This window comes from Podarcis melisellensis (genome assembly GCF_964234715.1).
Source record: "Podarcis melisellensis genome assembly, chromosome: 2".
Taxonomy (NCBI): Eukaryota; Metazoa; Chordata; class Lepidosauria; order Squamata; family Lacertidae; genus Podarcis; species Podarcis melisellensis.
Genome location: NC_138529.1, coordinates 121,812,461 through 121,829,800, shown reverse-complemented (window position 1 = coordinate 121,829,800; position 17,340 = coordinate 121,812,461). Strand labels below are relative to the sequence as shown.

The 17,340-nt window shown below is 43.6% G+C and overlaps 3 protein-coding genes across 5 annotated transcripts in view; 1 reads left to right on the top strand and 2 right to left on the bottom strand.

Annotated features, from left to right (window-relative positions):
* LOC309364552 (uncharacterized protein) overlaps positions 1 to 17,340 on the top strand; it is a 419,096-nt gene that overhangs the window by 47,640 nt on the left and 354,116 nt on the right. The gene's annotated exons all lie outside the window — the stretch shown is intronic.
* The window catches only part of LOC309364382 (uncharacterized protein), a 96,297-nt gene continuing 87,992 nt past the window's right edge, over positions 9,036 to 17,340 (bottom strand). For all 3 annotated transcript variants that reach the window (XM_081901540.1, XM_081901542.1, XM_081901541.1), the window contains one exon: positions 9,036 to 15,943. In XM_081901540.1, coding sequence (XP_081757666.1) covers positions 13,509 to 15,943 — 2,435 coding nt within the window. In that variant the 3' untranslated portion in view covers positions 9,036 to 13,508. The remainder of the gene's footprint in view (positions 15,944 to 17,340) is intronic.
* LOC309364430 (uncharacterized protein) overlaps positions 9,036 to 17,340 on the bottom strand; it is a 94,717-nt gene continuing 86,412 nt past the window's right edge. The window contains exon 4 of the mRNA XM_081901695.1: positions 9,036 to 13,395. The gene's annotated coding sequence lies outside the window, so the exon portion shown is untranslated. The remainder of the gene's footprint in view (positions 13,396 to 17,340) is intronic.

Here is a 17,340-nt window from a genome sequence, read left to right as displayed (position 1 = left end):
TTTGTGAAGCACTTTCACGTGATTTGTGGTGATTGTCCATGACTGAGACTCCTTGTGAGGAAATCCTGATATCATAAAGTCAAATGGAATTACCTATAAGATATTGCGACCCAGATGTGTAGTGTGTTGAGCTACAACTACAGTCATACCTCGGCTCCCGAACGCCTTGGGAACAATTATAAACCGGAAGTGAGTGTTCTGGTTTTCTTCCCACGGGGCTTCCACAGCTTTTGATTGGCTGCAGGAGCTTCCTTCAGCCAATCAGAAGCCATGCTTTGGAAGTCAAACAGAAGTCTGCTCTCCAGGTGGACCAATGGCCAGGCTTGGCGTAGCACAGCAGCCCATGCAGCTGTTGCCTGGGGCTTATAGAGGGGAAGGAGATTCTGCTTCCAGGGAGGACTCCAGTTTTCAAGGTTCTCTTTCCAGGCCTCTCCAGGCAATGCACACAATCTCGCTTCTCCTGGTATGTCCCACGGAGGACCTTACAGTCTTCAAACAAAAACATCTTGGAGGTCCCGGGCCACAGGGAGGTTAGGCTGGCCTCAACCAGAGCTGGGGCTTTTTCGGCTGTGGCCTCAACACTCTGTCACAAGAGACTAGGGCCCTGCGGGACTTGACACCTTTCCGCAGGGCCTGCAAGACAGAGCTGTTCCACCAGGCCTTTGGCCAAGGCACAGCCTGACTCCCTCCTTTGGTAATCCTCATAGAACTCTAGCCCAATGGTTGCCATTAATTTGATTCTGAATTGATTTTAGAATGAATTGATTTTAGAATGCTGTGTTACTTTTATTGTTGTTAGCCGCTCTGAGCCTGGCTTTGGCTGGGGAGGGCGGGATATAAATAAATTATTATTATTATTATTATTATTATTATTATTATTATTATTATTATTGCTATTATTATTATTATTAACCCTGGCATGGACTCCCCCCCTCCAAGAGGGACCCAGCAATGTGCACCACCAAGAGAGGACGGGGGACGATGGGGTTGTCCCTTGGCGTACATCACATTTCGATCCCGCAAAGGCTCAGTTGAGCATCTCTTGGCTTCCAGGGAAGAAAAAAAGTGTGGCGTCGGGGTGGGGTGGGAATTCAAAAGAGATGCAAACCCTGCAGGTGTTGGGTCCCCATTTTGCAGCTGGATTGCATTCATCCAGGTCGCAGGAAAGGAGATTTTGGGGAGTTGGGTGTGTGTGTCTTTGCTCATCCTTCCCCTTCCCCCACGCTGCATCTTTACTTCTTTGTCCTCTCTGCTCATCCTCCTCACCTCGCTCGCTTTTGCGATTTCCTTTCTTGCTCCTTCTGCGCACCTGCCCCTGCCAAAAAAAGGAGCTCCTTTGCAGGGTCTCTTTGTCCTTTGTTTCCCAGCCCTCTTTGCCAAGGCCGGATTTAGGTTTGATGAGGCCCTAAGCTACTGAAGGTAATGGGGTCCTTTGTCAACAACAAATTGTCACTGTTTCTTGTGTTGAATATATGCTACATGGTAATTTATGGACCTAATAGGTATCTAAAGCCATTTGCACTTGTTGCCATGCAACCAGTCCATGCAGAATGTCGGCATCCTATATATAGAAATGAGCAAACTAGTGATATTTTAGGGAGCAGGCGGGGCTCATTACTGACATCATAGGAGCCTACACAACACAACACAACACAACACACTGTTGCTGTATGTAGGTTTTATTTTATTTGTTTTTTATCTTATATTTTGGAAATGTACATCCAGGTTTTTTTCCCCTTTAATTTTTTGGGGGCCTTCAAGAGAGTAGAGCCATAACAACAACAACAACAACAACAATAATAATAATAATAAATAATTTATTATTTATACCCCGCCCATCTGGCTGGGTCTCCCCAGCCACCCTGGGTGGCTTCCAACAAGGTATTAAAATACAGTGGTCTGTTAAACATTAAAAGCTTACCTAAACAGGGCTGCCTTCAGATGTCTTCTAAAAGTCTGGTAGTTGTTCTTCTCTTTGACATCTGGTGGGAGGGTGTTCCACAGGGTAGGTGCCACTATCGAGAAGGCCCTCTGCCTGGTTCCCTGTAACTTGGCTTCTTGCAGGGAGGGAACTGCCAGAAGGCCCTCAGTGCTGGACCTCAGTGTCCGGGCAGAATGATGGGGGAGACGCTCCTTCAGGTATACAGGACCAAGGTCATTTAGGGCTTTAAAGGTCAGCAGCAATACTTTGAATTGTGCTCGGAAACGTACCTAAGCTATAGCTTGTTTAGCTTATACATAAATCTGGCACTGCTCTTTGCCAACTGTTAACGGAGAAATCAGAGGGCTCCCTTGGACAAAAAGCAAGGACACCAGCCAGGAATACCAGAGCAAAACAGCAGTCAGTAGGCTTGGTGTAGTAAAGTAAGTACTGTTTAGAAACCATTCCTTGGTCAAGTAGCAAGAGTGAGGCCTTGTGAGAAATCAACCAGCCACAAGGACCCTGGGAAACAAGTTGTGTCCCTTTAACTCCAGACTAGCTGGCTCCCTTGGCGTGAAGGGTTTATTGTGAGAAAGGAAGCCTTGATTTAATGAAAGGGCTGACACCTGGGTCTGAAGATGTGAACATTCCCGTAATGATGTTATCTGGCCTTGAAGTGCTTGGGAATGGGTACAGTGGTACCTTGCAAGACGAATGCCTCGCAAGACAAAAAACTCGCTAGACGAAAGGTTTTTCCGTTTGCGATTTGCCCCGCAAGACGAATTTCCCTATGGGCTTGCTTCGCAAGACGGAAACGTCTTGCAAGTTTGTTTCCTTTTTCTTATCACTGTTAATACAGTTGCGACTTGACTTTGAGGAGCAACTCATAGAACGCAGTGTACATAGTAGCCTTTTTTGAGGTTTTTAAAGACTTTGGTGATTTTTGAAGCTTTTCCAAAACTTCTTTTGCAGCCATTTGGTAAGTTAAGCTTTTAAAACTTTTTTTGGGGGGGTTGGATTTTGGGTTGGGGTGTTTGGAATTCAAGGACTTGGTGTTGGGGAGGGGTTTGCAAGAATCTGGAAGCTTGTGTGTTTTTTCTGCATTTTTATGATTTTCTGTGACCATTGGGCCACTCTGCTGTTTTTTTAAAAAAAATTCTGGATTTGAATTTCTGTGTGCTGGGTGGCTGGGGGAACAGTTGGGGAGGGGTTTGCAAGAATCAGGAAGCTTGTGTGTTTTTTTCTGCATTTTTATGATTTTCTGTGACCATTGGGCCACTCTGCTGTTTTTTAAAAAAAATTCTGGATTTGAATTTCTGTGTGCTGGGTGGCTGGGGGAACAGTTGGGGAGGGGTTTGCAAGAATCTGGAAGCTTGTGTGTGTTTTTCTGCATTTTTATGATTTTCTGTGACCATTGGGCCACTCTGCTCTTTTTTTAAAAAAATTCTGGATTTGAATTTCTGTGGGCTGGGTGGCTGGGGGAACAGTTGGGGAGGGGTTTGCAAGAATCAGGAAGCTTGTGTGTTTTTTTCTGCATTTTTATGATTTTCTGTGACCATTGGGCCACTCTGCTGTTTTTTTAAAAAAATTCTGGATTTGAATTTCTGTGGGCTGGGTGGCTGGGGGAACAGTTGGGGAGGGGTTTGCAAGAATCTGGAAGCTTGTGTGTTTTTTTTCTGCATTTTTATGATTTTCTGTGACCATTGGGCCACTCTGCTCTTTTTTTAAAAAAATTCTGGATTTGAATTTCTGTGGGCTGGGTGGCTGGGGGGACAGTTGGGGAGGGGTTTGCAACAGTTGGGGAGGGGCTGGGGGAGCTTTTCAGGCGATGCTTCGAGGTGACTGACTGCACCACCATCACCCTGCGGGAATTCTGGAAGGACCACTTCGACATCGTCACCTGCTTGAAGATGATCACCACGGCCTGGAACGGGATCAGCCAGAGAAATTTGAATTGCGCTTGGCGCAGCCTGTGGCCGGACTGTGTGGCACCAAGTGACTCTGATGCACCAGAGTCAACAGTGGTGCAGGACATTGTTGCCTTGGGGAGGACCATGGGCCTGGAGGTCACGGAGGAGGACGTCTGCGAGCTGGTGGAGGAGCACGACGACGAGCTGACCACCCAGGAGCACTAGAAGACCGAAGTCCCTTTCAACTCTACAGTTCTAGGATTCCAGAGCCAATCCTGCTTCCTAAACACCACTGTTGCGTTCTACTTTTCATAACTCTCCATTCTCAACTCTCTCTGCCAAAGACCAAATATCAACAGACTCTCAGCCCATGTTTACTCACAAGGAGCACATTGTATCTATCATTATGCTTACTATTATGAGACATTACCTTCATTGCTTTAATACATATATGTACAATGTTCAATACAAACACCAGAACATCAAATACATCCCATGCATTTACAATTGATTGTTCCGTATATGAGTTTGTTGATATGAGAGACAAAGTGAACTCTGTGGGGAAAAACATGGCACACTCCATACATCTCAATGGTTTCTTCCCTGTGAGAGCCTGTAGGTGTTTACCCTTCCATACAAATTGTTGCTTCTCTGTGAGTTTGCTGATGTCTTCTAGGAGATCCATTCTCACTGAAGCACCTCCCACAATCCTTACATCTAAATGGTTTCTCCCCTGTATGAATTTGTTGATGTATTGTAAGAGCTCCACTCTCAATGAAACCCACCCCACACAGCAAACAGCCACCAACATACCTGAAGCCCTGCAACTACTGCAACTCAACCTTCCACCGGAATGGCAGCCGACAAACCCACCAAGTGACAGCCACAACCATGACGAAACAACAGCAAACAATTGGACAACAGTAAAGAAGAAAAAGAAACAACAGAAGCGGCATGACAATGCAAACCAATACAGTCAAGCACCACACACAGAATCATAGGACACAAGAAACCAGACCAAGATTAACCAAACCAACTCATCACAGATGGACAACCCTACAACAACCCCAGCTGAATGAAGCAACCGGGGAAAAACACAAACTGAAGGACTGGCGATTCTCCCCCCTCCTTTCTCCTCTCCTCCCGACCATAGTTAACACCATCAACATCCCCCCAGCCCCCCACCTCCACAGAAATCCCCACCCCAACACCAGTCCAGATGACCTCAAACCACATTCCCCATCACCCAACAACCCATAACCTACACCTTCAGCATCCCCCTACCCCATACTAAGGAAAAACAACTCCTCCAACCTTAAACAACACAACCCACAAACAGGCTAAAATCTGATACCCAACCAGCACAATGGTGGTGCCAGAGCGTACCAACACCCACATCCCCACCCCAACATACCAACAATGTTGCTAATAACATTGGCAACATTGCTTATGAACCCTATACCCGACATTGGTGTCACAAAGACGCTTCACACCGTCTCGCTGATCACCCCCTATCGCAAATGACAGGGGGATGGCCTGTCCCTGAACATGGCCTTCCACACCAGCTGAGACCTAGGACCAACTGGCTAAATGCCAGATGGCCCAAAATACCCCAAACACCTATATGACTACATATAGGAAATTCTCTACAACCTACCCCCTACTCTTTAACCCAAATCTAACTCTAATCCCACTAGTCCCCCACCCACCACACTCTAGGTCAGCGCAACCCCATTGGTTCGTTAAACAACATAAAGTGAGAGACACAGGACAACCCGGACGGGTTGGCAGGGAATCGCCCCACATAATAGATAAGCAAGATGGCTAACATAAAAGCAATTACATTAAATGTGAGGGGGTTGGGAAACCCCATCTAAAGAAAATGCATCACCTCATACATAAAAACCATGAAACCACACATCACCTTCCTACAAGAAATACACAACCCACCCCAAAGGAGCAAACTCCTGAAGAACCCTCGCTTCAGTCAACAACGGGTTGCACCTGACTCAGTGAAGGCCTGCAGAGTAGCTATAATAGTAGAGACCTGAACTTCAACGCCACAACAGTCCTAAAGGAGAAAAGAGGCAGATTCATTTTCGCTAAAGGGACACTAGATGGCAAAATTAAACTGACAATCGGCTCCATATATGCCCCAAACTCAAAACAACTAGGATTCTTCCAGAAGACACTAAACAAGTTCCTCTCCTTCTCTGGGGAAGCAATCCTAGGAGGTGACCTCAACCTAAATATGAAAGGCATATCCCTGAAAAACATTCACCTTACAACCCCATGGGCAACCTTCTTCTGAAGGAAACCCCCAACAACTAGGGACTCTTACAAATTACTAAAAATGTTTTACAAATGGGGTCTCTATGACATTTGGGGTGAGCAAAACCCGGGAGACACCAGCCATGCATTCCAATCGGGACGCCATAATACAGTGTCCAGACTGGACAGCATTCTGCTCACACAGGGTCTGATCCCCTCAATGGAATCAACAAACACAGGTAACATTAAAATCACAGATCACGCCCCAGTAGAAGTCACTGTTAAAATAGGAGAGGGAACACAAACCACCCCATCATGGTCCTTCAGTCCCATCCTAACTACAAAGAAACAAATTAGAGAGAGTCTCACAAAAACAAGTTTTTACTTCAAGGGAAATGATGTAGACGCTATAACAACCCCCTTCTTATGGGATGCAATGAAAGCAGTCACCAGAGGAGCTTGCATAAAAGAGAAAGCATTCCTTAAAAAACAAACCTCCTCAAAAATTAGCAAAATAGAATAAGACATCACTGCCCTCTCATCACACTACAAACAGGATCCAAAAAACTCCAAGACAATAATGACCACTTACACCACAAATAACTCATAACCCACCTACTTTCAGCAGCCAGAAACATCATAACCAGACACTGGAGAGACCTGTCAGGAGTAAGCATGAACCAATGGTACCAAATAGTATGGGAAACAGTCTTACTAGAAAAATTAACCAATAAACTGAAACTGACACGGGAACAAATAGAAGAAGACGCCATCACCCCAGTATGGCTCCCCTTTATCACACACACAGCCCAACAAGACAATGACAAAAATCCACCAACAGCATACAAATCTATATGGCTAACCTGATCCAAAACACCCACCCACCCCACTCACACATGAAAACAAAAGACCACCACAGCCATCCACAAATGAACAACCACACCCTAGGCCAACCCCAACCTCTCTCACCACCAAAGGAACACAAGTGAACAGCAAAGAACCTGCACAAGCAACGCTGACACCAAACCCTACATATAATAAGTAAAATAGAAACATTGCAACCCAATCCCCCATCTCCACCCCACCTCTTTCTCCCTTTTATTCCTAATGTCTCAATAAATGAAACCGATTTGTAAAAATGTTACATGGGGGGGGGGGAATACGAGACATTGCACATACTTTTCTAAATCAAGAAAACCTTTAATAAAAATACATTAAAAAAAATTCTTTGGTTGGTCTCTGTTATTTTCTCCTACCAAAAGAGAACCTACAAAAGGACTCTATGGGCTCTTAGATACCCCATAAGGGAAAAGGAGCAGTTTTTTTCTTATAACATTGGCCCAACGGAGGCCTCTCTCTGAGTGTTCGGAACTTAATAGGTTAAGTTGTTCCCATGATGCCTCAACATTCTGATGTCAGCTTTGGAAGCTGGGAGGAGTTTTTCTCTGTTCCTCTCTGTCTTTGAGGGAAAAGGACGCAGTTTGTCATGGCTGCGAGAAGCCCAGGAGTTTTCTGAGAAATGTCGCAATAAACAACTGTTAATGGACAATCCGGTACTCTGTGTGTTTGTCTGAAGCTAAGTGACAGCTTTGCCGCTGTGTTCACTCTGCGAGGCGTGACTGGAAGGAGCAGAATGCGCAGCTGAGAGGAAGCGCGCCGGACCGCTATAAAGAGGTAAGTTGGATCGTAAACCAATTAGCAGGTCACGCCCTAATCAATAAATCCACACTCTCCATTGGGACATGCCAGACAAGTGGCCTTGGGGGATCTGCCAGGTTCTGCACCAGGACAGGTGAAGAGGGCGAGGAGGGCAAGGCCCTCTCTGTCTCTGAGGCCAAAGGAGAATAACAATAATAAGGGCTTTTATCCCCTCCAAAGTGGAGGGTTCCCTCAGGGGAGTTTGACCTCTGGACCAGTTTCCTTCGCTTCCCCAGACAAGACTGGATACTCCCCCTCTTGGCCCCTTAGGAGCCCTTTCTGGATGGCCCTTGCTTGCCACCCGAATGGGCTAAGACATCTGTTCCTCCTCCCCAGGCGGTAGTTCAACAGAAGTCGCTCCCCCTCTGGATCCCTGTGGGTCTCAGGGGGCCACTGGAGCCCAGTGGGGGGACTCAGGGGAATTGCCTGAACTGGGGTCCTCCCAGTACAGCTCAGAAGAGGAAGCCATTGCAGAGAAGAACCGAACTTCTGCTGAGTGTCTACTGCCTTTCTGAAAAGGCTTCCTGGGAACTGCCATGGCCAGAGGAAGAGACAGACCCCCCACCCTGAATCCCCTGCAGGGCCATTGGAAGCAACCAAAGCCATGGCTCAGCCTGCCTCAGTTTCCTTCCATAAAGCCTTGGAGGAACCTTGGGGTGCGGAATGAGGAACCCTAAATGGAACTTAGGCTCCTGGCAAATGGGGAAAGGAACACGATATGGCACTTTCCAGATGAGCTGAGGAATCACCTCCAAGGTCCAGGGATTGATCCGCCCTGGCTTCCTCCTCGGAGGTCCCTTTAGAAGGAGAAGGGGTCCCAGGTCTCCATGGGGGAAATCGCCCTTGAGGCCTTTGAGGCAAATGCTTTTGCCTTTCAGGCTCCACCCTCCTTCATGGTGTTTATGTGAGATGGGATCACATGCAGACATTTCCAAGCTTAATAAGGATCCCTTGAAAAAGATGGCCTCTGCTTCGGCATGTTGTGCCCCACCCCCCAGCCACCTGTAAACAGAACAGTAAACAGTAAGGAAAACTTATCTTTTAAAATGTATTGCTGATTCATTTTTTGAATGTTTTAAATTGCTTCTACCAATAATTATATTCAACCTCACTATAAATCACTTTCAATTATTATTATTATTATTTAAAATCCTGTCGTGTAGAAATTCAAAGAGGTTCCCAGACTGGAGGTTATCCACACAGAAAACCAAAAGGAAAAGGAGGAAGTCTCCAGGTGGAAAGATAGGCCTTTATTGAAAAACAAATGTTCCTGCAAAGAACCACAAATGTGCCTTAAACACATTTCATTATTTCTTTAATCTCTTCTTCTAGCTTAACTTTACTCTCCTTTCTCTCTAATCATGTTCTGGATTCACTCAATATCTGTCAAAAGTTCTACTTCTTTCACATAGTGTCTTTTCTTTATGAAGACTTTGGCTAATATTCCTAATTAATAAACGTCTTCCAATGTCCTCTTTCATCCATCTACAAAACAGTTCAAGATGAATCACAATTGCCATACCTAGCTGATTCTCTTTTCATGCATACAACTCCCACTTTATTCTTTTCAGGGTTCTGGAATAGATATTTGCTGCTTACCTAAAAGCAGCTCGTTCTGTTCCATCAAATGTAGGCAGGCACAGGCCTTTTCAATTAAGCTAGGCTTAAAAGAAATCGGAATCATCCAAATGCCGTTTTATGGAATTGTTACTTTCTACAACGTATACATGTTATGAAAGGGCTGTCACCTGCAGGACGGAGCAATGGCTTCAAGTTACAAGAAAGGAGATTCCAGCTAAACCTCAGGAAATACTTTAGGACAGGAAGAGTTCTTCCAGAGTGAAACAGACTCCCTTGGTAGGTGCTGGACTCTCCTTCCATGGAGCTTTTAAAGCAGAGGTTGGATGGCCATCTGTCTTGGACGAGATTCCTGACTTGCAGGGGGCAGGACCAGGTGACACCCAGGCTCTCTTCCTGTGGGATGTGAAACTTATAGCAGTCAAGTACAACATTCCTACAGTGGACATATTTGGGGATGTTTTCTACTACTCAGGAGAAAAGTTCCTGTTTCCTCCTGAGCTGGGACAGACTTCCACTGCATGTGACTTGAAGTAGGTGTGGCCTATTCTAGGAAGAGGAGCGCATGTCCTCCGTGTTCTGCTATTTTTCTCCATTTTGTCTTTCTATTTGTTAGGAGAAGTGACAGCTCAGTTGCAGTCACTTGGGACGAACTCCCTTATGGGATAGTTCATATAGTTAGACACTTTTGTAACCTAAGTCTGCCTTCAGGGATGCATCTGTGAACTGAATGAGTGAGTAAACTACTTTTACATTTACTATAAGAAGATTGTGTCATATCTTTATGAGGGAGTAGAAGGGATCTTACCAGGAATCCTATATTTAAAGAGGCTTAAGCAAGCCTGCAACAAGCTAACCACCGTGCAAATTTAAAAAGGGGAATGTTTGGAACTCTGCTAAGTTATAGAACTTGCTAATGCAAGTTAGGAAGGATATTAGTAAACAATATATCCTTCTCCTGCCTCCCTAAACATCCCCACACTTCCGACTCTCCCATTCTACGATTCTGTGATGGAAACTTGAGCCAAAGTGTTGCCACAGAAACTAGGGAGCTAAAGATGCTTTTCTGGCAGTAGGACAAAATGTCATGGCTAAAATCCTGAGAGGAGAAACCGGAAAATACTGGAAAACACTGGTTCCTTCCAGAAGGTTTTGTTCTTCTCTGCTGAGGCAGCTGGATTTATTATGATTTGTGTTTTGTTATCTCTCTTTTTTTTAAGATATTTATTAAAGTTTCAAAAATTATATAAAAGAAAAAATAACAATAATACAAACAAAAACACAGACAAAAACAAGTATAATTTCATTCCCTTATTTTCTTATAACTTACTTCCCTGACCTCCTCATACCTCCCCTTTCTGTATTCCAATTTCTGATTATTAGCTCAGCAAATCCTCTCCCTTAATTTCTATTTACTTTTTAACCTTTCTTTTCTTTTTACTTAATCATTACAGCTGGAAACCACTTAGTTTCTAAACCAACATCGTTCTAACATTCATTAATTTTACAATGTTTCTTGAAATAGTCCTTAAATTTCTTCCAATCTTCTTCCGCCGTCTCTCTTCCCTGATCTCGGATTCTGCCAGTCATTTCTGCCAGTCCCACATAGTCTATCACCTTCATCTGCCATTCTTCCAAAGTGGGTAAATCTTGTGTCTTCCAATACTTTGCAATAAGTATTCTTGCTGCTGTTGTAGCGTACATAAAGAATGTTCTGTCCTTCTTTGGCACCAATTGGCCGACCATACCCAGGAGAAAGGCCTCTGGTTTCTTCAAGAAGGTATATTTAAATACCTTTTTCATTTCATTATAAATCATTTCCCAGAAAGCCTTAATCCTTGGGCATGTCCACCAAAGGTGAAAGAATGTACCTTCGGTCTCTTTACATTTCCAGCATTTATTATCAGACAAGTGGTAAATTTTTGCAAGCTTGACTGGGGTCATGTACCACCTATAAATCATTTTCATAATATTTTCTTTTAAGGCATTACATGCCGTAAATTTCATACCGGTGGTCCACAACTGTTCCCAGTCAGCAAACATAATGTTATGACCAATATCTTGTGCCCACTTGATCATAGCTGATTTAACCATTTCATCCTGCGTATTCCATTTCAACAGCAAGTTATACATTTTTGACAAATTCTTAGTTTTGGGTTCTAACAGTTCTGTTTCCAATTTTGATTTTTCCACCTGTAAGCCAATTTTCCTGTCCAACTTGTAAGCCTCCATTATTTGGTAATAATGAAGCCAGTCTGTGTTTTGTTATCTCAAGGTCACACTGAACCAGAAAGATAAATCTGTGAGCTCAGTGGGCTGGTTTCTCTTTCTTACTTTCATTTTCTAACTTTCACATCTGCTAAGTCTCCTGAAGCTTTGTTCTGTAACGAAGCTGAAAAACCTTTAGTAGAAAGTTCTTCTTTTGCCAATGAACTTTGCCTCTGCCTGATTTATGGAGAACCAGATGCATCCACTCCAAACAAGCTTCTGCAGCTCTGCTCTCCATCCAGACATGGAGCTCCTTGGCATTAAAGACCAAGACGGGTCTCAGAAAGAGAGACTGCTCCAGAGTGTTTTCTGCTGCTTCAGAGAAGCGGACACAGAGCAATGGATCCAAACTACAAGAAAGAAGATTCCACCTAAACATTAGGAAGAACTTCCTGACAGTAAGAGCTGTTCGACAGTGGAATTTGCTGCCAGGGAGTGTGGTGGAGTCTCCTTCTTTGGAGGTCTTTAAGCAGAGGCTTGACAAGCATGTCAGGAGTGCTCTGATGGTGTTTCCTGCTTGGCAGGGAGTTGGACTCGATGGCCCTTGTGGTCTCTTCCAACTCTATGATTCTAGACTGAGGTGAATGTGTGGGTCGTAAGCCGGGAGTCATTGGAAAGGATTCACTGGGAGTGGTGCAGAAGCTTCTGTTGAGCAGGTGAGGGAAGAACAGGAGGAGAAAGAAAGAGCTCCATGGAAAGGCAAGGCTACGTTGGGATGAGCTGGTGTGGGAATTATCGGCAGAGGAAAATGTACATCCAGCAAAAGAGGATGCAGTGCAACTCCTGAAACTGTTCACAACACAAGCTATGATCTCGTATGAGGAAAGGGATTTAATGTGCCTTCTTCTCCACCCCCAGTGGATTAGGAAAGAAGATTAGTAAAAGAAGAGGAAGCAAGATTGGATGAACATTGAAAGAGACAATAATTTTGGACTGTGACTTGACTGAGACTTGTTGGAACAGTTTTAATAAGGCTTTATAGAAACTGGACCTAAAAACTGGAGAAATACTAATTTGGATTATTAGATGATCATTATAAGAGTCATATTGCACTGTCTGAGTGGTTAAAATTTGAAGGCTGGGCTGGGGGGGTGGAATGTAGGAAAAGTGCCATCTTGCTGAAGGGGAGGAAATAGTCTGGATACTAAATACAGCTTTGGAAGGATGGTTTAAAATTTACAGCATGTACTACGATTAAGGAAAATGTTATGAAGATGTTATACAGATTGTATATAACACCTGTAAAATTGGATAAAATGTATAAAGTCTGTAATAAATGTTGGAAATGTCAGGATACAGAAGGAACATTTTACCATATGTGGTGGGAATGTAAGAAGGTGAAAAGTTTCTGGGAGATGATTTATAATGAGTTAAAGAAAATGTTGAAATATACATTTGTTAAAAAACCAGAAGCTTTTCTATTGGGAGCATTGGGTAATGAAATTAGTAAAAAAGATGTGAAATTAGTTTTGTATGCAGTTACAGCAGCCAGAATTTTGCTGGCGCAGAAGTAGAAACAGGAAGAAATGTCCACGAGAGAAAAATGGAGAATGAAATTGATGGAATACGCAGAAATGGACAGACTAACAGGGAGAATCAGGAATCAAAGAGACCAGAGATGCACCGAGGACTGGTAATAAATACTGGATACTAAATACAGCTGGGTTTATCCTGGAGTGCATATTCTGAATAATTACTGCTACAGAGGAACGATCACTCAGGGTGGGAGACGGGGAGAAGGGGGGCATCCTGGGGAGAGCTGGGGGAACCTGCCTTTCTATGTGTTGACAAATGATATGATATATATGATACAAATGTGATAAATGGTATTTTTAGTTATTCTCCCCTGCCCTTTCTCTTTTCTATACAAATGTGTTTTGTAAGGGTTCTTCAATAATGTTTGTGTTATTATTTTTCCTTATTGGTTTTCCCTCTGTATGAATTCTTTGATGGGAAGTGAGACTCTGTCTGTGACTGAAGCTCTTCCCACATTTCAAGCATTGATATGGTTTCTGACCTGTATGAGTTCTTTGATGGGTCATGAGATAGGAACTGTGACCAAAGCTCTTTCCACACTCATGGCATTGAAAAGGTTTCTCCCCTGTATGAATTCTTTGATGAAAAGTGAGAGTGGAACTGTGACGAAAGCTCTTTCCACACTCATGGCATTGAAAGGGTTTCTCCCCTGTATGAATTCTTTTATGGGTAGTGAGATGGATCCCCTGGCTGAAGCTCTTTCCACATTCCAAACACTGATATGTTTTCTCCCCTGTATGAATTTTTTGATGGGAAGTGAGCTTGGCCCCCTCCCGGAAGTTCTTTCCACATTCAAAGCACTGATAGGGTTTCTCCCCCGTATGAACCTTTTGATGCGAAGCAAGACTCTGCCTGTAACGGAAGCTCTTTCCACATTCCAGGCATGGATATGGTTTCTCCCCTGTATGAATTCTGTGATGGGAAGTGAGCTGCACCCTCTCACTGAAGCTCTTTCCACATTCCAAGCACTGATAGGGTTTCTCCCCTGTATGGACTCTTTTATGCTTTGTGAGGTTGGTCCTCTCCCGGAAGCTCTTTCCACATTCCAAGCACTGATAGGGTTTCTCCCCTGTATGGACTCTTTGATGTAAAGTGAGGTCACCTCTCTGACGAAAGCTCTTTCCACATTCTAAGCACTGATAGGGTTTCTCCCCTGTATGGACTCTTTGATGTAAAGTGAGGTCACCTCTCTGACGAAAGCTCTTTCCGCATTCCAAGCACGGATAGGGTTTCTCCCCTGTATGAATTCTGTTATGGGAGGTGAGACTCTGTCTGTGACTGAAGCTCTTCCCACATTTCAAGCACTGATAGGATTTCTCCCGTGTATGAACTCTATGGTGCATAGTTAGATTGGAACTTTGACTGAAGGTCTTTCCGCATTCTAAGCACTGATAGGGTTTCTCCCCTGTATGAATTCCTTGATGGGAAGTGAGACTGGAACTGTGACGAAAGCTCTTTCCACATTCTAAGCACTGGTAGTGTTTCTCCCCTGTATGGACTCTTTGATGGGAAGTTAGATGAGAACTTTGACTGAAGCTCTTTCCGCATTCCAAGCACGGATAGGGTTTCTCCCCTGTATGAATTCTGTTATGGGAATTGAGACTCTGTCTCTGACTGAAGCTCTTCCCACATTTCAAGCACTGATAGGATTTCTCGCCTGTATGAACTCTATGATGGCTAGTTAGATTGGAACTGTGACGAAAGCTCTTTCCACATTCTGAGCACTGATAGGGTTTCTCCCCTGTATGAACTTTTTGATGCAAAGTAAGACTCTTCCTGTAACGGAAGCTCTTTCCACATTCCAGGCATGGATATGGTTTCTCCCCTGTATGAATTCTTTGATGCAAAGTGAGATGATGCTTTCGATTGAAGCTCTTTCCACATTTCAAGCATTGATAGGGTTTTTCCTTTGTATGAATTCTTTGATGGGAAGTGAGACTATCATTCCGATTGAAGCTCTTTCCACATTCCAAGCACTTATAGGGTTTCTCCCCTGTATGAATTCTTTGATGGGAAGTGAGACTGCAACTGTGACAAAAGCTCTTTCCACACTCATGGCATTGAAAAGGTTTATCCCCTGTATGAATTCTTTGATGGGAAGTGAGACTCTGCCTGAGACTGAAGCTCTTCCCACATTCCAAGCACTGATAGCATTTCACCCCTGTGTGAATTCTTTGATGGGTCTTGAGATGGCTGCTTTGACTGAAGTTTTTCCCACATTCACAGCACTGGTATGGTTTCTGACCTGTATGAATTCTTTGATGGGAAGTTAGATGTATCCCCTGGCTGAAGCTCTTTCCACACTCCTGGCATTGAAACGGTTTCTCCCCTGTATGAATTCTTTGATGGGTAGTGAGATGGATCGCCTGTCTGAAGCTCTTTCCACATTCCAAACACTGATGGGGTTTCTCCCCTGTATGAATTCTTTGATGGGAAGTGAGTTTCACCCTCTGACTGAAGTTCTTTCCGCATTCCAAGCACGGATAGGGTTTCTCCCCTGTATGAATTCTTTGATGTGTAGTGAGACTATCCTTCCGAGTGAAGCTCTTTCCACATTCCAAGCACTGATAGAATTTCTCTCCACTGTGAGTTCTTTCGTGTGAAGTAAGGCTATCCCTCCAAATGAAGCTCTTTCTTGGATGGGAGGTGGACTGGGAGCTCTGATGGATGTTCTCTCCACACCCTGAATATTTAGTTGACTTCTCCACTATGTGGATACTGTTGTGGTCCCCCTTGTTCTTCCCTTCCAATTGATCACCATCTGCAATGAAGAGAGAAGCTATTTAGAGCTTCGGGCAGAACAAAATTAATGAATGCTTGTGATAGAGGAAGAACTGAAAAGAGTTAGAAGTGTTTAGCGTGAATTAGGTCTTGAGTCACTTGAGCTACTAGTCTCAATGCCAGAGCTGACTTAGCAGTTGAGCTGCTCAAATATGGTCGCAACACGTGGCTAATTAATATAGTAAATGTGTTATTATTAGTAGTAGATTGTTATCTAAAATTTACAAATAATAAACTTCAAAATAATATGTATATGGATATTCTGTCTAAAATAATTTGGTATGTATTCTTCATTTATTCTTTATTCATTATTTAATTTGCAGGTTGCTCAGTATTATTTTTGTTGTCATTCATTGTATGTAATGTATTCAATTTCATCATCAGCTGACAAAGCTATACTGTCTTGGACATCATCCATTGAAAGGCGTCGTGGTGTTCCCCACCAGCAATCTGTGGGAACCAATTGACGGAAGCCAGCCGTCATTTTGGGGTGCAAGGCAAAGAAAAACACACACAAAGGCAGCAATATTTTCAGGAGGGTAAAAAAGCTCCTTCCTCTCTCTCCTCCGATTTTTATTCTCTTTGTTCTCCCCAGCCGCACGGCTGCATTCCAATGTCTCACGTTACCTCATCCGGTCAAGCTTTAACCCACCCACAAATGATATAGGGTTACACTGCCCAGAGAGGGGGAACATAAATCCTTATAAGGTCAATGCATTCTAATTCATTGTAAGACACGGACATGCTGGTCACCGAGGTCAGCAAGGCACCAGGTGGCGCTACAAGCCTTTGCCATGACTTCCTGGCTCCCACAGCAATCCATTACAATGACTACTTCTTGGTTATGGACTGATATATATATATATTATTTTGAAGTTAATGATTTTAATATAATTACCTTGACATTTTAGAAGTGTTGCTGTTGTTTATGCTGTTAACGATACTCCAATATATTTCACTTTATTCTTTATCACCAATCCACTCACTCTCTGTAATTCATTTTTTGACTGTGCATCCATGCTTTTCACTAACACCTTAGTTTCCCCTCTATTTATTTTAAAACTTGCAGCATTTCCAAGCAGCCTTATTGCTTCTAATACACTACTAATCCGCCTCTTTCTTTCACATCTGTTAAAATTTTATTTTTTTATCCTTGGCTTTTTCCCATTCCAGACAAATCTTGATATTTATATTTATATTTCTATTTTTGGATGTTATCCAAACTCCTAAATATTTTACTTTTTTTATATGCCTCTATGCCTGCCATCTCTGTGTGAAATATTGCTCAGGGTGAGGTGAAGGTCCTGTAGGCTTCTGTGGCACATCTCTGCTTCTTCAGACCTCTGAGCACAGCAGAGTAAACACAGCGAATTGGCC